General features: G+C 37.2%; 1 protein-coding gene across 1 annotated transcript in view; it reads right to left on the bottom strand.

The window, feature by feature from the left end:
• PCLO (piccolo presynaptic cytomatrix protein) overlaps positions 1-22,380 on the bottom strand; it is a 483,434-nt gene that overhangs the window by 241,133 nt on the left and 219,921 nt on the right. Inside the window, exons 5-6 of the mRNA XM_006834340.1 lie at positions 13,030-13,728; positions 1-3,227 (exon numbers count right to left, since the gene is read on the bottom strand). Coding sequence (XP_006834403.1) covers positions 1-3,227; positions 13,030-13,728 — 3,926 coding nt within the window. The remainder of the gene's footprint in view (positions 3,228-13,029; positions 13,729-22,380) is intronic.

Below are 22,380 nucleotides of genomic sequence, written 5' to 3'. Positions count from 1 at the left end.
GGTGGGGGAGGAGGAGGAGGAGGAGGTGGAGGAGGCTGTGCTGATGTGTCCAAAGAACTACTTCGGAAGAATGGGCGAGTTTTAGTTGGAAGGGAGAAAACAGAAGGACTGCTAGGTGGTAAATGAGACACAGGTTTTGTTTGGCTAGAGACATCTCCAGATACAAAGCGTGTGGCTGAAACCTGCTCCTTCATTGGAAGAGCTTTTAATGAAGAAGGTTGTTGATCAAATTCAGCTTCAGATATGGTAATTTTTGTTAATTCTCCTTCAGATTCCTTTTTATCTCTGTAAGCATCCAAAACATCCAGAATAACTCCATTCCCAGTTTCCTTCTTGGCTTTCTTCATTGGCTCTTTTTCAGATATAAATAAGTCAGTGGAAAGAGTGTCAGCAAGGGGTCCTTCAAGTTTAGTTCCCATAGATTCTATGATAGAAGGTGCCATATCCGATAAGGGAATTGTAATATGATGAGCACTAGTCCTAACATCTTGTGTGGTAGTCCTATCTAATGATATACTTATTTCTTCTGGATAGTCAATAATGCTTCCTGGAAAATAAGTTGATGAAGAAATTTCCTCAGAATCTTCAAATTTTGTTACTACATCTATTGTCTCTGTATAACCTGTGGTTATGCTATCCAGGGTAGTAATGGGAGAGGAGCTATCGGTGGTACAAACTGAAGAAATAGATGATGTGAGAGAAGGTGTGTCAGAGGGGGGGACAGATGTAGCACTTTCTGACGGTTCTGAGTAGGTCAAAATCAGTGATTCATGGGTAATTATTTCTTGAATTTCTTTTGTATAATCAGTTACATATTCATCCTCAATTTCTTCTGTTGAAAAATGTTGGGTTATTTTAACATCTGGAATAGAAAGTGTTGCACTACTGGTTGAATCTGTAAGAGATGCACCTGAGAGAATGCTTGATGTCAAAGATGCATCGGGCACCCTATCAAAGTCCATGGTAGACTCTGTCACATCATCCCTGGTGGCGGGCTGGGTCGGACTGGACCCAGGTGTTAGCTGCATATGTTGCCTTTTCATGAGTTCTTCATAGGCAGCATCAGCATCTAATAGTTTTTTTTCTTCACTGGTAGAAGTTACCATACTGCCAAGATCCACTATCTCGTGGCTCTCAGGCATGATATAAGAGCTTGAAACAATATCTTCTTGAGGCACAACTGAATGTAAGCTTTCTAAGTCATAAAACTCTTTTTGGAAGTCTGTAATTTTCTTCATAGGGTCTTCATAAATCTGTTCTGGAAGTCTTATTTTTTGATCTCTGCCTTTCTGTTGGATAAATCCATTTTCTTCTTGCCTTGTTAACAAACTGCCATCTATCGATCCATTGTATGTGTCTTCCACTAAAGATTCATAAATATAATCCTCTATTAACATTCCACCATACAAAGGCTCTTTTTCAAACACTTCATCTCTGTCATTAGCAGCTGGAAATGCTTTATATTTGTGGGATTTGTGTATCATTTCTTCATACATCTCCTCAGCACTTTTTAACGCCTTTTGGCTACCTTCTTTCTGCATAATAGATTGCTCATCTGTTGGTGAGTATAAAGACACAGCAGTGGGCAATTTATAAACTTTCTGAACTTCTATTATTTTTTCTGGGCTTATTTCAAAACCCTCTGGGTCTGATTCAATGCTAGGTGAATATTCAGAACAAGAAGATCTGTGGAGCTCCTCCATTTCTGCAGCCTGACGTAACTCTTCCGTTGGAGAAGCATCTTCAATGGGGGAGAGATTGCTGGGTGGTGTCTTTGGTCTTTCTCTCCTTCTCTGAGCACGAAGTTCATCTTTGTCTTTTTTTGATTTTTTACTAGAACTCTTTCTTTGTTGCTGTTCTAACTCCCGCTGCTTTTCTTGTTCCTTTAACAATTCTTCTTCCTCTCTCAATTCTTCTTCCTCTGAAGAATCTTCAATAGTCGGCAGGAGAGGGCCATGTGATCTGTGCCGGGCTTTGCGTTGTTGTTTGCTCTCTCCTTTTTTGTGACTTGGGCTACTGTCACTATCCTCATCAAGTGATGACACTGATGTAGGGGATGTACCAGGAGTGAAGCTGGAAGCATGGAGACTAGAAGAGCCTTCCCCTCTTGACCTATCTTCTGGTGAGTCTGTCAGACTTTCCATTTCTAATTCTGGCTCTTCATCAAAATACAAAGTCGTTTTTTTCTGTGATGACTCTGCCGAGTACTTATCTGCTATTGTGCTGTTGAGTTCAATTGTTTTAAATCTACGCAGCCCTCCACCTCCAGCAACTGCAAGTTCTTCACTCTCCTGACTTTTGGTTTCTCTGTATTTAAGTTCCGGACTGTCATCAAATGTCTCATCATCTTCATCATGCCATGAATGACGTCTCCCTGCATCATCATCAAAGCTTGCGCTACTTTTTCGTGTCAGTCGCTTATGCTTCCCTGTTGTTGCTTTTCCTCTCCCTTTCATTTCTTCCTTCTTCTGGCTTTCGATAGTACTGCTGATCTCTTTGAGTTGTTTCCTAATAAACTCATCATCCTCAGAACCTGAAGCATCTTCATCAGCACTCATTTCTATGATTTGCTTTCGAATGAAGTCCTCCTCTTCACCTGATCCTTGACTATCTTCCTGTTTATACTCATCACTGCTTGATGAACCAACACTAGTTCTTCGTTTTCTCTGAGGAACAGGTGAATTTTCACTTTCGCTGCTTTCCTCAACTGAATCATAAGGTTGTCTTCTTGTAGTTATGTCATCAACAAACTCAAACTTCTCTCTATAGTCCTTTCTGGAAGGAATGCCTTGTTGGCCATCATTTTTCAAAGTGTCTTTCTTTACTTCTGGACTTTCTTTGAGTGTCTCTTCTGAAATAGGAACTTCTAGTGTTTCAGAAAAAGTCTGAGTTTTTTGTTGTTCGTTAGGTTGCTCTGGAGAAATTCCATAGGGCTCTGATTTCATTTCTGACTTTTTATCAACAAGTGCAGTAGTCTGAGCTTCCAAAATGGATAGAACAGTACTTTCTAACTTAGCCAAATCCGAGGGACTAGATGGACTGCTTTCTTGAGAAAAAGAGTCCTTTTTGAGGCCTTTGAGCAAATCCTTTTCATCACTTGGAATAAGACTTGGAATTTCACCAAGTGAACTTGATATTCCATCAGAAGAATATCCTGTGTCACTCAGACCTTGGGGACTTTTCGGCTGCTGAGAACTTGAAGTTTCTGATTTGTCATCTTCCTTTTCCTAGCAGAGAGGAAAAGATACAGGACAACTTAACATGGTTAAACTAATAATTTGCCCTTTTCCATTACTTCCAAATAACTATTAAGAAATGAGAAATCATTATGGGAATTTTGTGAACTATATAACAATATTTTTTTAAAAAGTGAATGTACAAAAATGAAAAACAGTTTAAATATATTAATGCTAGTTTTCATTTAATGCTAAGTTTAATTTAAACGCTCATTTTCAAGGTCATTTGACTTTATTCCATTAATACAATACCTCTTTACACTGCAATACCATTGTCTTTAAAAAATATGATTATGTTTCTAAGTTTATTGACTTTCAGACGGAGTTCAAATTGTGAAGAAATGATAATTAAGGAGAACGCTGCCTACTTAATTTATTTTTCTCACAACAAAAACAATAAAAAAGAATCAGAGGATGGAGTTTGTGTTTGGTTACACTTATGGGCTGTTGGAGAATTTGCTTAACAAAAAATGTCAGGTAATATGGCCATAATGATAAATGTCCTATCTACCTCAAAGGATTTCTGAACAATTTAAATAAGGCATACTTCACAAAGGCATCTTAAAAGCTCTAAAATGCTACATGCTTCATGTTGTTGTTAATACTAACATCTTATACCAACTGGAATGAATCTTTAGAAAAAATAAACGTTAAGCAATATATGCAATAATTGGTCTGACTCATCATTTCAGCTAAGAGAAAAATGCAGCTATTGTTTTGGTGGAGTTGTTTCTTGACTTATTTTCAGCATCTTACTTCAAAAGCGTTTCACAAACATCACTTATACATGTCTTCTGGTTTTCAAAATGTTTGGTGGGTGAATCGTTTATCTTCTTACTTTATGAAAGTCAACTCTCTTTAAGCAATATGTTGTTGTTAAGTGCCATTGAGTCAGTTCCAACACATAGTGGCCCTGTATAGGGTTTCTGAGGAGTAGCTGGTGAGTTTGAACTGCTGACCTTGCAGGTCAAACCAACCTTGTGATCCAGTGCATTATCCTGCAGCAACAGTATAAGAAGTATAAGCAGTATAGTAACTAACTTTTCATGAATGGAAGCAGGAAACAAACAACACAAAATCCTGATCTAGTTAGATTCCAAATTGAAAGGAGAGTATCAGAATAGCCCTATAGTCCTATGCAATGAAGAAACCAGAGGAAAACCAGGGCAGACTGCATCTAATCCTGGTTTAGGAAGCCACTTCAATTTCACTAAGTTTGTATCTTGAACCATCTCAGCATTTTAGGAGACATATGCGTATAGGTTCCTTTGACTTCACTGATGCTAACTTGCACAACACATATGCAGAAAATTTTTTTTTTTTAATTAAAATTTTAAAAGTTTTTTGTTTCATCTTTGTTTTTCTGTTTCTTCTTCCTTTAAAAATTTCCTTTCTTCTTTAATTTTCAAAACTACAGAGTTCTTGAATATAAATGTTATTGACTTTACATTCATTCCAGTATATATCTGTTTTGGATTGAATTGTGTCCCAACAAAATATGTGCTGGAATCTGTGGTTTAGTAAATTGTTTAATATGTTTCTTCTTGCTTTAGTCTTTGTAGCTTCCACCAAATGACTCTTTTCCTAATGGGTCTCAGTAAGAGAAAGTGGGAAAAGATATTGATAGGATGATATGATTTAGCTGTGGATGTTAGCAGAATTCATTGTAATTGTAAAAACTTGGAACTCTACTGTAGGTATAAAATGTACCATCTCAGAAGCAGGAGGGGGATCTCACTACCATCAAAGAAGAAGAGCGAGGAGTGGAGCGTGTCCTTTGGACCCCACAATCACTATGCATTGAGCGAGCATCCTCAATCCAGAGAGTAAAGTTGTGACACTTAAAGGGTAGCAGAGGAGCAGCAGCAGCAGAACCAAGAACCACAGGATGAGGCAGAGCAGTGGAGTTCTCAGCCCACAGAACCTAGTGATTTGGGGCAGGAAGCTTGCACACAGAATTGAATACCTCCAGGCACTTAAGTGGGGAAGTTAGTTTTGCTGACCCACAGTGCTAGAGCAAAGTGCCTTCAAGCTGAGGCTTGTGGTACAGTGGTGTGTCCTAATTGGAACTGTGCTCTGAGCATTTCTGAGCCCAAATTGTAACCTTGGTGGGTTAATGTGCTGGACTGCAAAGTTGGCTTGAACTACAAGGTTGGCAGCTCAAGCTCACCAGCCTCTCCTGGGAAATCCTATACCAGGTCGCTATGGGTCAGAACCAACTTGACGGCACTTAACAACAACAACAATTTCCCTAATAAACCTTATAACTGAATATTGTCTTTGAGTTCAGTGTAGCCATTGCAATGAATTACTGAACCCAGTGGAGTAGGGAGGGTTGTGGGAGGAATGGTTGCTTTTTCATATTTTGAAGACTCCTCACCCCTATACCTGCTGATGTGGCACTGTGAGCTAATATGTCAGACTGCAAAGTCATTTGAACTGCAAGGTCGGTGGTTCAAGATCACCAGTTGCTCCTTGGAAACCCTATACAGGGTTGCTATGAGTCGGAATTGACTCGACAGCACTTAACAACAACAACATACCTGTTGATATACTCTCATTTGGAATAGAATTTCATTTAAGTTAATGAAGTCATTATATCAGTGTAGGGTGTTCCCTAAACCTTATCACCCAATCACTATGGATTATATGGTACAGCAAACACATAGAGACAAGAAAGCACAAACAGAGAGTAGTATAAGAAGATGAAATAGATGCCATATGAGGATTGCCAAGGAATCAATGAATGCTAGGGTACAGAGGCTGAAGGGGACAAGGATCTTCTCCCAGAGCCAGCAAAGAACAAACAACTCTGTGCCTTTAGTTTGGATTTCCAGTTTCCTACTATGGGGAGTCCTGGTGTAGTGCTGTGGGATAATGCATTGGAATGCAAGGTCAGTTTGAATTGCACAGTTGGCAGTTCAAATTCACAAGTCACTCCTCGGAAACCCTATATAGGGTCGTTATGAGTCGGCACCATCTCTAAAGCACTTACCAACAACTGTAAGAAAGTCCTGGAATATACTGTAGGATACACACTAGACCGCTAACCACAAAACAGTGTAGTGGGTTAAGAGTTGGGCCGCTAACCTAAAGATCAGTAGTTTGAATCCACCAGCTGCTCCGCGGGAGAAAGATGAGGCTTTCAGCTTTTAGCTTTGGAAACCCTGTACAGAGCTGTTACGAGTTGGAACTGACTCAATGGCACACTAGACCACCACCATATTCTAATCCATAATAATGTAACAGAATAACCAGAACACGGCTAACATCCACAGCTGAATCAAACACACAAAGAGACTGTTGGCTCATTGTGAAAAATATAACTAATGTCACTTAATAAATTGTAGATAAATTGTCCAATGGGAACTTGAGTTTGTTGTATAAGCTCTCACCAGTCACAATAAAGTATTATGTAAAAAGTCATAGTAAAGAATGATAAAAAACGAATGTGACAAAACTATACATATTCATATATATGTAGGCAGCAGTTCATTAGAAATAATAGTTTTATATGATGGAAGCTGAAGGTTCTGTTGACATTTTACCAACGTAAGATTAGGGTCAGACATACATAATGTTACAAAAGGAAATTAATAGACATTAGACAGAAGACTAATAAATGTAAATATCAAAGTGCCTGCACTACCACCCCTTTTATGTTCCATTTCTTCATCTGCTCATGCTTGTCCATGTCATGACTGTCAGTGTTACGTACAACTCATAGTTATGAACCAACCCCCGTAATGTTTATTATATTAAAATGTTTAAGTTATAGAGTGGTTCATGATAAAAAGCAGATGCTTTTTTGGGGGGTACATCAAAACATTACTGTTACTATATTATTATGTTAAAGATGCTTTAGAATATCTTTAAATGTTTAATTTTTTTATATATATATAGAAAGGTACATTAACTATATAAGGCTAAGTCAAAAAGTATAGCTACAAAATAATAAAAACCTTTATTAAATAAAAATAGGTGAAGCCATTGTTTCTTAACATATCCTCCATTTGGTCTATACCCTTCTGAAAGAGATGTTTCATACCTCTAGCCTTTCTGGAAGAATTCTGGATGCTCTGATTTATATTACATCAAATGGCAGTTTTGACATATGCAAGGAACTCAAATCACATTCCTTAACCATGATGAATTTTGTGAACAAAAAGAAATCTGATGGGACAAAATCAGGACTCTAGGAGCAAGGTTTCACAATGAAATTCTCATAAGAAAATCCTTGTTACCCTTGAAGAATGAGCAGGGGCACTCTTGAGATGGAAAAAAAATGATATCCTTGGTGGAACTATCTTGGTCTTTTTATCACCAATAAAGTTTTCAGTATTCTTAAAACTTCTTCATAATAAGTTCCTGTGATTACCCTTTAAGTAATCCCAGGATTAGTTATAGGGTAATACATCCTTTGTTGGGGTTGCAAACATAGTCACCATAACCTTCTGAGTTGACCTCTCTATTTTGAATTTAACTTGTCCAGAAGATCTCCTCAGGAGCCATTGTTTTGATTAGAACATATTTTTTTGAAGGCACCCTAATGAGACCAAGCCTAGTGTATTACTGAGAGACTTTGTCTTCAGCCATCCACCAATCACAAAGGCAGGCTTAAACATGCTTTGTTTGCATATATGGACTCCCTTTATAGAAATCCACATATGAGGCACTGATAGCTGTGCTTCTTCCTTCTTTATTCCCTTCTTTTAGACCTCCCTCCATTGTTTCATTCTTTCCTACCGCTATCCACTCTCTTTTGTGAGATATCTGGGGGTTGGGGGAGGAGGGGGGAGCTAGGTAGGTACTGGTGCAAGAGTAATATTCAGATTTACCACCAACAACCACTGCTTTATTAACAATGCTTCCTGAGTAGTCAAAAATGGGCCAAATAGAATTGGGCAGAACAGATACAAATGTAAAACACGATGTGTAAATAGAGTCTTGTTCACTCTAATTCAATTTTCAAAAGAGTGTCTGGAGTGCTGTAAATCCAGAGAAATTTAATCAGATGATTCATGTGAGAATGGCATAATTGAATTCACTTCCTCCTAATTTTCTATAACTCCAGGAGTAAAAGATTGAAAGTTTTCTTTCCATTACTTTCACAGTGTGTGATTGTATACTTATTTAAAAGATGAATATGAAGCTACTAAGTACATTGAAAGTACCATGAAATGCCAGAAGAACTAACAAATTTGTCTTGGAAGATGTACTGCCAGAATGTTCCTTAGAATCAAGAATGGCAAAACTTCATCTCTTGTACTCTGGACATATTATCAGATGAGACCAGTTCCTTAGAGAAGGACATTATGCTTGGGAAAATGGAGGGTCAGTGAATAAAAGGAAGACCCCTGTGGTTGTTGTTAGGTGCCATCGAGTCGGTACCGATTCATAGTGACCATTTATGCACAGCAAAACGAAACATTGCCTGATCCTGGGCCAACCTCACTACTGTTGCCACGCTTGAGTGCATTGATGCTGCCACTTGGCCACCTGCAGTACCCTGAATTTATTTCATATGACCTTTCTATACAGTGTCTTAATTTCCCCGAAGTGATTGGGTTTGTTGTTGCTAAGTGTTATTTAGTCAGTTCCAACTCATAGTGACCCTGTATAGGGTTTCCAAGAAGTTGCTGGTGAGTTTGAACTGCTGACATTTAGGTTAAATCCAACTTTGTTGTCAAGTGCTAATCCTACAGTGCCACACCAGGACTTGACAAGTGATTGGGTGGGACCATGCAAATAAGGTATACAGGACTCTAAGGCTGAGGTTTGTTAGTTTTGCCATCCAGCTAGGTTTAAAAGGAGCCATCTCAGAAGCAGAACCAGATGATCCCAGGCCCATCAAAAAGGAAGAGCATTAGTGGAGCATGAGATCCCTACCTAAAAAATCTGCAATAGCGGAGGGGACAGCAAACGTCGTGACACGGAGAGACAGAACAACATTGGGCTCTAGGCCCATGGACTGAGTAAGGCTGAGTGCTAAAGGGCAGGTGACTGGCTTGCAGAATGTGACCTTTTGAATCCATAAACTGGTTAAAAGAGTTTTGCAACATTTGCCTGGATAGGGTAGAGGTCAAAGGGCCACATGTCTGAGTGGCCAAGATAAGAGTCAGGTGTGCTTGCAATATGGCAGAAAAGAATTCCTGAATGAAGAACTACTGTGTCCTGAATTTTTATGATTCCAAATTGTACACTGTTCACTTCCATAATCATGAGTATTGCTATGAGTTCTCTGTGGCCATTGCAATGGATTATTGAACCCAGTTGTGAAGCAGAGAGTGCTGTGGGAGGAATGGTTGGTATCAGAATAAGGAATAGAAGATTGCAGAGTGGAAGTATGTCTGACCTCTGTTTCATAGGGATCAGCCTTGGGCTAATTTTGAGTTTGATTCTCGTTCCCTCTTGTAAAGCCAAGGGGAAATCAAACATGGCGCTTGCATGGTGTTTGCACCCCCGGATAAGATGAATGGACACAGTAACAGCAGCAATGGATTTAAAAATAACAGTTGTTAGTATGGTGCAGGACCAAACCAGTGTTTCATTCCGTTGCCCATAGGCTTGCTATGGGTTGGAACCAACTCAATGGCACTAACGACAGATAACACGTTAAATGTTAATGGAATCAATAGATTCAAATTTTTTTTTCTAAATTCAAAATATTTATAGTACACTCACACACACATATATATATGTGCATATAAGTATTACTAACATTTTAATAGATTTTATCCACGAACTTTTTGAAATCCCTTCATATGTTTATGCAGCCATCATATACAATGACTCTATGATAAAAATTCATGGCAAAAGATGGTCAGATTTTGATTTCTTTAAAGAGAATTGTAGTATTCCAATCATATACTATTATATTAGCTGTAGACTTCAACCCGTAAGAGCTAGAAGTTTATGGGTCTATCTTGTGGGTCTCTTGCAACTTTTCTGCCTTTAACAGAGTGTAGTCTTACCAATTTTCTATTGCTTATTTTTATGGAAAATAATTTGAGTTCCCCTTTTCTGACAGCTTTCAGACTTACACATGTCTGGCTTACTGAATTTTTGTTCTGGTTTTATTGTATTTTGTTTAAGTAAATAGGAAAAGAGAGAAATTGTTACAATGTAAAAATTTAAAATATTAAGTTAAAAAGCATGCACCTTTTAAATTTCTTATTATATTTCAGAATATATTTTAATTCTATTCAACAAATGTATTTTGAAAAACAGGAATGGATAGAGAAACAAAAAATGACAACAAAGAAATATAAACACCATACAATAATACTATGCATGATGTGGATAACAAATAAATGAATAAAAAATTTAAAATATGTAAATAAAATATTTGTACCAGTGCTTGGGATTATACTGGGTGTTGCTAAGAGATAAATAATTTTAATAACGAGAAGGCACTGTGCTAAATGTATCATGGTGAGACAAAAAAAAGAAGCATTATATGCAGTGATTAAGAGTATAGCTTTGAATATCATAACTATCTTATTCTATGGATTTTAATTCTCTATTATTTTATAAATGTTTTAGAATATGAATAATATATTAGTAAAATAGTGAACATATTTGATGTATAAATTTTACATTTTGAAGATTTAAAATGAAAGTATTGATAACAGTACATGATCAAAATACTTGGCGATGTGTTTATATTTAACAAACAATAGAGAATTTTAGAAATGTCTGAGTGATGGAGTTACGTTATTTGAACCCTGGCAACGAGCTGATAACTCATTACCAGAAAGGTGAGCTGTAAAAAGCACGGTGATCTATGATTTTTATTTTGTAAGAAGGTCATGAAGTCCATAAACAGAGTGTTGTCCTTAGGAATAGAAGTTATAGGACAAGAGTGTGATAAATTGGATGTGGGAAGCAAAGGGCAGGAAAGAAAAAAACTTCACATTACTCTGAACATGCAGGTCAGCCACTCAGAAGAGGGAAGGGAATTATACATGTTGTACAAGTGGGTTTAGATATAACTCATGGAAGATGTCTTAAAGGAAGAAGGTGGAACTCAAAGGAAAACATCACTGTTCAGAGACTGAGGAAAGAAAAACCATGGAGATAATTAAAGTAAAATTGAGAAGGGCCAATGAGAAGATGAAAGAGAAGCAGAAGGCACACACACAGGACTGTAAGGTTGATTTAACCTCAGAGTCGCTATGAATTGGAACTGAATCAATGGCACTTAACAACAGTATTCCTACATATGTATGTGTCTTTAAATATAAATGTTGTTGTTGTTAAGTGCTGTTGAAACTGTTCTGACCGATAGCTGTATATGTGTGTATAGATAGATAGATAGATAGATAGATAGATAGATAGATAGATAGATAGATAGATAGATAGATAGACAGAGATAGATAGAGATATAATCTGTGTGTGTATACCAAAGCCCCCTGCCATAGAGTCCTTTCTTACTCATAGTGACCCCTTATGACAGAATAGAACTGTCCTACAGTGTTTCTGAGGGCTGTAAACATTTACAGAAGATAACTAAACAGATTGATGTATACATATATATGCAACGTATTCCAGATTATGCTTGGATTAGAAGTACCCCTTAAATTTAATGAACAAAACTCATAGTAAAACCCAGTATGTTGAATTATAACCATGCTAAATATTTGGTATGTTGTTGTTAGGTGCCATAGAGTCAGCTCTGACCCACAGAAACCCTCTATAGAGTTTCCAAAGAGTGGAAACAGATAGGTTTGAACTGCTGACCTGGCAGTTAGTAATTCAGAACTTATCCCACAGTGGCACACCATGTATGTTGTTGTTGTTAACTGCTGTTGAATCAGTACCAACTCAGAGTGACCCTGTAGAAGGTTTCCAAGGAGCAACTGGTGGTTTGTACTGCTAACCTTGTGGTTCCCAGTTCAGTCCTGATTCTATAGTGCCACACCAAGACTCCATTCAGTATATAAACTACTAAGTTTAGTAATAATTTTTGTTCTGAACTTTAGCCATACTATTTTTTATACCAATTATTGAATCATTTCTATGGCTGACTATAGTGTGGTACTATAGGATCCACACTGGACTGTCACCCACAAGGTCGGCAGTTCAAACTTACCAGCTGCTCCTTGGGAACCCAATACAGGGTCCCTATTAATTGGAACTGATTTCATGGCACTTACAACAACAATGGTTGACCGTGGGGAGCAAGGTGGCTCCATAGGCTAAGCACTGGATAGTGAATGGTCCGAACCTACCTACCACTCCGGGGGAGAACGATGAGGCTTCTGACTCTGCAAAGTTTTTAAAAGCCTCAGAAACCCAATATAGGATTGTTATGAGTTGGAACCAACTTGATAGCACTTAACAACAACATGGCTGAAAAGACCTTCAATGGAGAAGAGATCTGATGAATTAATGGAAACCAATTTGCTAAATGAATAGAAATTTATATGAGAGACACAAACGATTCAATGTTAAGGGAGAAACTAATTTTATGTTCAAAGCAGGGGAAGAAAAAGAAAAGCTTAAAACTAAGAAAAACTGATTACTTTGATAATTTATTTGATAGACATAAAAGGAGAAAAAAACGCAGTGTACCACCATGACATATGTAAATTTGATTAACTAAGCTCTCAAGAGATCAAAGTTCTTATTACAGTAAATAATTGTTATACTTCTCTGAAAATGCCATTCATTGATTGAAGGCCTTCATGTACATAATTACCATTAAACAGCTTGTTTACTTGGACAGAAAATATATCAATAAGTTACATATAAAAGACTGTATGTACTAAGTTACAAAAGCATAACTTACTGTTTTTTCTTTCCCAGGTTCCACCTGATCAGATTTTGCTATGAATGCTGCTTGTGTCTGTTCTTTCATTTTTTGGGTTGTTACATCATCTTCCTTATGCATCTGAGGTTTTCCAGATGGTCCATCTTCCACCTTAGTCTCTTCTTGCAATACTTTAGGAGCCACTATGCCTTGCAGCTTTTCTTCAGCAATTTGTACCTGTGCTGTATGTAAGTCATGCTTCTGTTCCTCCTGTAGAACTGATATTTTTGCTTCTGGAGGTAACTTTTTGTCTTCAGAGGCAGGCTTTTTGTCTTCAGGGGCTGACGTTCTGTCTTTGGAGATTGGCATTTTTTCATCAAGAGATGGCCTTTTGTCTTCAGGCTTTGGCTTTTTTCCTTCAGGGGCTGAAGATTTGTATTTCCCTAGCTTACTCTCTTCCTGTTTTTGATCAGCGGTTGCTTTGGAAGGAGTTTTTTCAGTTGATGGTGTTTCTTTTACTTCTGGTACGACTTTTTCAGCTTCTTTTTTTACCTCTTGCTCTATCTTTTTTTCTTTTACTTGGACAGCTATCCCCATTTTCTGAGATGGTTGCTCTGTAGGGACAGGTGTGGATGATGCTTTTGCTCCTGACTGTGAAGATGGTATTTTATCCATATCTCCAAGCTGTCCTGATATCGCTCTCTGGGTCTGGCAATTGAGGCAAAGCCATTCTTGAATCTGCAAATAAAACAGCAATGAACAGATTAAATATGTTACAATCTGTATCTGTTTTGGTGCATTTGCCAAGGTTAAACGTTTGCATTTTGCCCCATATAGAGAGGGAAGTTGAGTTACTGTTATAAATGGAGGAAATAGTGGTGATTTAGAAAAGCTTTTGAGAAATCTCTAGAGATGAGCAACTTGTTCTCCTCTCCATATAAAAAATAAAACAAAAACAGAAAGAAAAAAAAGCAAAAGAAAAACTGTGTATTAAAGATTGATGTGGGGTAAATAACATTGATTTTAGGGGAGAAACACATACATTTCTTTCAAATAATACAATTTTTCAAAATGAGTCCTTTCAAAATTTATATTCCTATCATAAATTTGGAGTCCTGGTGTGGCACTGTAGGATAAACACTTGACTGCTAGATGCAAAGTTGGCTGTTCATACCCACCAGCTGCTCCTAGGAAACTTTATACAGGTTGATGAGGCAGAACCAACTTGAGGGCACTTAACAACAAAAATCATAAATTTATCAAAATACTTTTAAATTTAATATATATTTTTTTAAGTTTTTGTTGTTAAATTTTATAACCAATGAGTCAAACGTTCTTTTATAATTTAGACCCTCTAATATCTTGATTTGAAGTCCAGGTATGTCGCTGTGGGTTAATGAGCCAGACTGCAAAGCCATTTGAACTGCAAGGTTGGTGGTTCAAGCTCACCAGTCACTCCTTGGAAACCCTACACAGGATCGCTAAGGGCCAGCACCAACTCGACGGCACTTAACAACAATATCTTGATTTATATCAAATGTAGCTCTACCTACCAAGCTAAGAGCTGTACAGGGTACCAATAGAATTTTCAAGAATCACTTGTTCAAATTATGTTTCTATTTTAGGATTTAGAAAATAACTCAATTCTTAATAACATTCACATTGCCATATACATTTGGGTAATGAGCACTTACAGGATCAAATTGTTGTTTGGTACCTTTTCCCCAGAGTTTTCAGATTTACTGATAAAACATTTCCTTACATCTTAATTCCTCAGTGTAGACGCTGAGGGCCACCTGAATCAAACCAACTAAAGTGTTCCTTAAACATATGAACTCCTAGAAGTGCACTGAAATTATTTCATGAGAATCCCAGAGGTGGGAAAAGAGAAATTGGACTTTTGGTAAACATTCAAATTAATATTTTGCAAACTAAAGTGTAAAAACCTACTCTCTGATAAGAACACATGATAAATGATTATATAGAGCACAGCTTATATTTAATAAGATTTCAGAATTCCTTGCTTGTTGATGTATGCTGACCTTTAAAAAAAAAAGTATTATAATAAATAAATGATTCTAATTGTTATTACTTAATAATTATCCATTCTGCTAGGGTTGGAGGGTCATAAAAATAGTATTCATTGGTTGCCTTGTCTTTTGAAAAATTCTATTTTAAAATAGTTTTTACACTGATGTCAGAATGGGATGGCATGAGGATCAGACTTCCTCTTACTTTAGAAGGAAGAAAGACAATTAGTAGCAACTGCCCAAGCTGATAGCCATGAAGCAGAGTTCATACACACCTCCACCTTCCAACCTTTTTACCAATCTGATACCAACTGTCCCTCCCATGACACTCTCTATTTCTCTGCTGCATACAGTAATTCATTACAGTGGTCATGTAACTCAAAAGCCATACTCACAGCTATGGGGTTTATCAGGGAAGTAACAAGTTACATTTCGGGATCAGAAATGATGCAGGATACAGTTTTGTGTTCAGGACAGTCTTTTCTAAGCTGTGCCCATGGGTTACTCAGCCTCTTGTTCCTTTGTCCCTTGGGCCTATTGGATTGGCTTGGCCTCTGCTATGCTTGAGCAAGTACTATAAAGCTTGTAAGTTCCACCAAGTTCCCAGAGGCACCCCACTCCAACATCAAGCCAAGTGCACAAAGGAACTCAGCTCTCTTTCTCAATGGGCCAGGAAGCTCACATGGTGTTGTCTCCTGCCAGACACCTCACTCAGCTGCCTCTGATGCGGCTTCTTATGGTCTCTGGTATTACAGCTGTCTGTCTCCTGGGTTTAGGAGGTTTTCAGCAGGGACCCTGAGTTCGAAGGACACCCATCTTTTTTTCTTGGTCGCCCCCCACTGTCCACCTCTGGGATGTCTCATTTTAAGCCTAGTGGGATGGCAAAACTGATCAGTCTCCTCATTACAGTTGCAATACATCTTATTTTCATGTCCCACCCCCATAAGAGTGTTATGTGCCTTATTTGCAACAACATCAAATTGTCCAATCCTCTTGATGGGCCACATGCATTTTATTTGTATAGTCTCACCCAATCATTTGGAGGGAGTTACAAGACCATGGCTAAAAAGGTCATACAAGGCGACTTCAAAAAGCTCATGGAAGAATTCCATTGTCTTTTAATTCCATTTTCCCACAAACTTCTTGATGCCCCTTCATATAAAACAAACCAACCATTCCACACTCTCATACCTCCCAGTTGCTAAATTTAAATTAGAGACAAAAACCACTTACTGTTCTAGAATGCTATCAGAACTCTAAGTTTCATGCCTTCAATTTGTCTGGAGACATTAAAAATACTGCTCTCTCTCTCTCTATATATATATATATATATATATATACAGTTTTTGCAATAAGCTATTAGTTCTTACTTGCTGATCTAAAAGAATGAAGATAGAAATCAATTATTTAACTTCAGTAGAATGTTTCCTACAAAACATTAGTTTTTTTACGTGTATGATAATCCAATATTATTATCTTTTTAATCTCATGTCTAAGCTGCTCTGAAGTGAACTATGGCTATTGTATATATAAAAGTCATAGGAAAGAAACTAATTTGATTCCTTAAGTAAAATACTAAAACCTCAACACAAGACTGTTGAACAATCTTTGTAGAAAGAAGTTCCATCATACCTACAGAAATTGATGCTAGCCTATGCTATGATTTAAAAACTATTACTTGGCTGAGTCATATCTTAGGATATTTTTATGAAAAGTCTGGCCTCTATTTAAAACAAAAAAACACATACAGATAGTTTCATCACTGTGCAATTTTGTCACATGGATTCAAAAATATCAAATGCAGGTGTTTACTTACTAGGGCTAGGTCTTTACATAAATAAGTTAATTTTTTTTTAAATATAAATACCAGGGATATAGGTTTTAGCCCATTGGAAATTCTAGTAATTAGAAAAATATGGTTATTTTAACTGGATTTTCCTGTTAAATCATTCTTGCAAAGTTGTAATCTCTTGCTACTTAAAGCCTATAAGAAAAACAGCACACAATTATTGTTAAAAGGAACGTTTTGAGAAAATTATTATTTCAAGGTGGTATACTCATTGTTTTCCTGTTGTTGTTAGTTGCCATCAAGTCTATTCTGACTCACAGTGACCCCAAGTGTACAGAATAGAACCACATTCCATAAGATTTTCAAGGTCTTAATCTTTTGGCGTCCTGGTGTGGCACTGTGGGTTAATGCACTGGACCGCAAAGTTGGTTTGAACTGCAAGGTAGGTGGTTCAAGCATACCAGTTGCTCCTAGGAAACCCTATACAGGGTCGCTATGGGTCAGAACTGACTCAATGACATTTAACAATAACAACTTTTTGGAAGCAGATTTCCAGGTTTTGTCTCTGAGTTGCCTTAACTCCAGGGCACGTAACAGCTTTGCATTGCAGATCTTATTGGGTCATCACAGCTTAAAGGTGTACCAAGATTTATCCTAAATGGCAAAAGAGAAGCATTTTATGTAACCTAATAAGTGAAATAGAGTATGAATTTTATCCTAATATCTAAAGTTTAAATGATATAAAAACAATAATAATAATGAAGTTCCTAGGTGGTCCAAACGGTTAAGCTCTGGGTTGCTAACGAAAAGGTTAATAATTCACACCCACCTAAAGGCAACTCAGAGATAAAGCCTGGCAACCTACTTCTAAAAGATTGTTATTGTTGTGATGTGCCATCGAGTTAGTTCTGACCCATAGTGACCCTGTATAGGGTTTCTGAGGAGGAACTAGTGAGCTTGAGCTTCTGACCTTGCAGCTAAGACTTACCTTGGGGTCGACAACTTATCCTACAGTGCCGTACCCAAACTCCGATATATAAGATATCAAGAATATTTTCTTGAGATCCTTGTTGGCTAGCTCAAATGTTTTGCTTAACTTTCCATCCATATTAAGTTAACATTTTTAATTGCTATTTTGAAATCAATTTATATATATTTTTCTATGCTCAGTTCCATGGCTAAACGACTGATTTCCAGTGTGACTAAAATAATAAGGCCAAACCTCTTTATTCTCACTTCACACTTTGATTGTTATTGTTGTTGTTAGGTGACATCGAGTAAGTTCCAACATACAGCAGTCCTATTCAGAATGAAACACTGCCCAGTCTTGTACCATCTTTACAATTGCTATGTTTGAGTTTCTTGTTGCTGCTACTGTGTCCATACAGTGGACATTTTGACTAACTGTCATAAAATTAATTTTGAAATTATTATTTCTATGATGAAAAATCATGATAATTACATGACAATTCTTTCATGTATATATCTATTAGGTATATATCACATGAAGAATATATGTGAAAGGCTTATTCCATCTAGGAACTCACATATAAGTAGGGAAAAACAAGGTACATTTCAAGAAAGTTATAATATATAGCTGTTGTTAAGTGCCATTGAGTCGATTCTGACTCATAGGGTATAGGGTGTCTGAGGCTGTACTGTTGTTGTTGTTAGGTGTCATCGAGTGGGTACCAACCAATAGCAACCTTATGCATAGCAGAACAAAACACTGCCCAATCCTGGGTCAACCTCACTAATGTTGCCACGCTTGAGTCCATCAATGCTGCCTCTTAGCCAATCCATCTCGTTGGGGGTCTTCCTCTTTTTCTCTGACCCTCTGCCTTACCAAGCATGATATCCTTCTCCAGTGGCTGGTCCCTTCTGACAAAATGTCCAAAATATGAGCGATGAAGTTTGGCCATCTTGGCCTCCAAGGAGCACTCTGGTTGCACTTCTTCCAAAATGAATCTATTGGTTATTTTGGCAACCCATGGCACTTTCAATATTCTCCTGCAACACCATAACTCAAAAGCATCAATTCTTCTATGGTCTTCCCATAACTTCATATGCATGCGAAAGCTGGACAGTGAGGTTGTATAGTATGTAGTAAAGTGATAAAATCAAAGAGAAGGAAAGCTATCATGTAGAAATTAAGAAGAGAGAGCTATAGGAATTTTCCTATGCATCAATAAATTAGGAATGCAAGACACATTCATGTTTTATCAATAAGATTTATGGTCATTAATTGACATCATAGAAACACCAATTACAATTTTTTTTTTTCTTTTGTGGTGGTAATAAGTTACTGTACACTGTTAAGGACATCAGACTAAGACTTATTTTAATCACAAAGAAATCAATTATTAAGATAAGGAAATAAACTTAGTTAAATCAGGGAAAAAGATGAATAAGATAATTTAAATAATAAATATATTGCTTGACTGTAAAGGGATAGTAGTAAATAAGCTGATGAGGACAGCCGAAATTCTACTGGATGGCAAATAAAGAAACTTACACACTTTACTAAACAAATTGAGATTCAGTGAAGGTTTCTGTAAAAGAGAAATACCAGCTATTTTAAGAGATTCTAGCAGACTGTGGTGAACTACACTGGAAAAAATTAAACCTAGAGGCAGTAAGAAACTAAAACTATTGGAAGAAATGGACAGGATTTGATGGATTTAATAGGATTCTGAAATGAATTCAGTTTGTAACATAAGGAATTTCATTAATTTTGAGTCATATTATTCAAACAGGTAATTTGAAATGAATATGTAAAAATCTGTAGGTCACATTTTTTTGCATACTTTACCAAAAATAATCCCAAAGATTTTCTATCGCTGTCTTCAGAAATTTAATTAGAAAGTATTCTCTTTTTGGGCTAAAAAAAAAAAAAGGGATCAGCACTCCATGTTCTTTAATAGTCATATCATTGTATTACTTACAACGTTTAAAATTGAGTAGCAATCTAGAAATAAATTAAGCAAGGATTCCTGAAGCTATATAAAACCTTAAAGCATACTATATCACTGTCATAACTTGACTTTTACTAGATGAAAATAGTTTAGCCAGTCATAGCAGTAAGTCTTATAAGAGTTATTCTTCTGAAGGCCTGACTATGCATATTCTGCCTCCAAGGTTAAATATTAAATGAGTTAAGTTTTTACCTTTACAATATTCATATATAGTCAGAGAAACAATGAGAAAATAAATACTGATGCTAGTCTTTAGCAATTAAAGAAAGGCACTCTGTACAGGGTCGCTATGGGTCGGAACCGACTCGACGGCACTTAACAACAACAACAACAACATTGCTATTATAATACTAAGTTTATAATATAGACAAATAAAAATATAGATGTTTACAGGGGCTTTAAAAAACCATAGTCATCATCACTGCAAATATTTTCTGTAATTTCAAAATGTATTTTATTTTGTGTATACTGGTCGCTATGGGTCGGGATCAACTCGATGGCACTTAACAACAACAACAACAATGTATATTTTATGTATACTAGTATATGTTACCAAGGAGCTCTGGTAGCGTAGTGGTTACAAGTCGGGCTGCCAACCTCAATCAAGGACAGCAGTTCGAAACTACCAACAGTTCCACGGGAGAAAGATGAGGTATTCTGCTCCTGTAAAGATTTACAGCCTCAGAAACCCTGTGCAGGGTCGCTGTGAGTCAGAACCAACTCCATGGTACTTAACAACAACAACAACAAAATATATGTCACCATCACTCATTTGTCAGTTTGTTGAAATGTAGTTACTTGTGTGTTGCTGTGATACAAGAAACTATTCCATTGGTATTTCAAATACTAGCAGGGCAGAATCAGAACTGGACTGCAAACAACATGGTTGGCAGTTTATACCCACCAGCTGCTCCTCATAAATTCTCTACAGGGTCACTATGAGTCATAACAGACTCCACAGCACTTAACAACAATCCCATGGTGGACAGATTTCAGCATAGCTTCCTGAATAAGACAGTCTGAGAAGAACAACATGAATAGCTACTTCTTTTATTTATTTATTAAACTTTTTATTGTGAATTGAGTGAAGGTTTACACACAAAATGATCAATTTTACATATAATAAATAATACACTTTTGCTCAATGATTGCAGTCCACTCAATGGAAAAACAGTAATCCCATTTCCTCCTTGTGGTTACTATTTCCATTCCACCCACCTTCCCATCCCTTCTCATTTTTATCCTTAGGTTCATGATGCCCCTTTGATTTTGGATGGCTGCCATTTCCATCATCGTGATCATATCCAACTGGTATTGTTCTTCCCTTATATGTGAAAGCTGGACAGTGAATAAGGAAGACTGTTGGAGTTATGGTGTTGGAGGAGAATATTGAAAGTGCCATGGGCTGCCAAAAGAACCAACAGATACGTGCTGGAAGAAGTGCAACCAGAGTGCTCCTTGGAGGCCAAGATGGCCAAACTTCATCTTTCATACTTCCGACATGTTGTCAGGAGGGACCAATCACTGGAGAAGGATATCATGTTTGGTAAGGTGGAGGGTCAGAGAAAAAGAAGAAGACCCCCAATGAGATGGATTGGCCAAGTTGCAGCATGGATGGACTCAAGTGTGGCAACAGTAGTGAGGTTGGCCTAGGATCAGGCAGTGTTTCGTTCAGCTGTGCGTAAGGTCACTATTGGTGGGTACCAACTTGATGGCACCTAACAACAGCAACAACTACTAGACTGCAAGTTGGATCATGAGGGTGAATTCTTTTCCAGATTTGAAGGATGGTCCAGGGCCATAGTCTCAAGATCCTCCAGTTGCTGTCTGACCAGATAATACAAAATGGCTGCAACCATATATTGACAGAGAATATCCAGAGGTTCAAGCTGGATTAAGAAGGGTTATCATTGCTGAAGTCAGATTGGTCTTGGTTGAAAGCAGAGAATACTAGAAAGATGTTTATCTGTGCTTTATTGACTATGCAAAGGCTTTTGATTGTGTGGATCATGACAAGTTATGGACAACATGTGGAAAATGAGTATTCCAGAACACTTATTTGTGCTCATGAAGAAACTGTACATAGACTAATAGGCATTGCTCCAACAGAGCAAGGGAACACCAAATGGTTTCAAATTACGAAAAGTGTGTGCCAAGGTTGTATTCTTTCACCATACTTACTCAATCTGTATGATGAGCAAATAATCTGAGAAGACGGATTATATTAAGAAAAATGTGGCATCAGGATTGGAGGAAGACTTATTAACAACTTGCAATATGCAAATGATACGACCTTGGCTGTTGGAAGTGAAGAGAACATAAACTACTTACAGATGAATATCAAACCAAGACCCAGCCTTCAGTTTGGGTTGCATCTCATTGTAAAGACAACAAAAGTCCTCACCACTGGACCAATAAAAAACATCCATATAAATGAAGAAAAGACTGATGTTGTCAAATATTTCATTTTGCTCAGACCAACCATCAACACTCATGGAAGCAGCAGTTAAGAAATTAAACAATGCATTACATTAGGCAAATCTTCTGCATAAGATCTCTTTAAAGTATTAAAGAGCAAAAATGTCAGTTTGAGGAC

This window comes from Chrysochloris asiatica, unplaced genomic scaffold (assembly GCF_000296735.1).
Source record: "Chrysochloris asiatica unplaced genomic scaffold, ChrAsi1.0 scaffold00010, whole genome shotgun sequence".
In the NCBI taxonomy this organism is placed as follows: domain Eukaryota; kingdom Metazoa; phylum Chordata; class Mammalia; order Afrosoricida; family Chrysochloridae; genus Chrysochloris; species Chrysochloris asiatica.
This window is presented reverse-complemented; position numbering and strand designations above follow the sequence as displayed.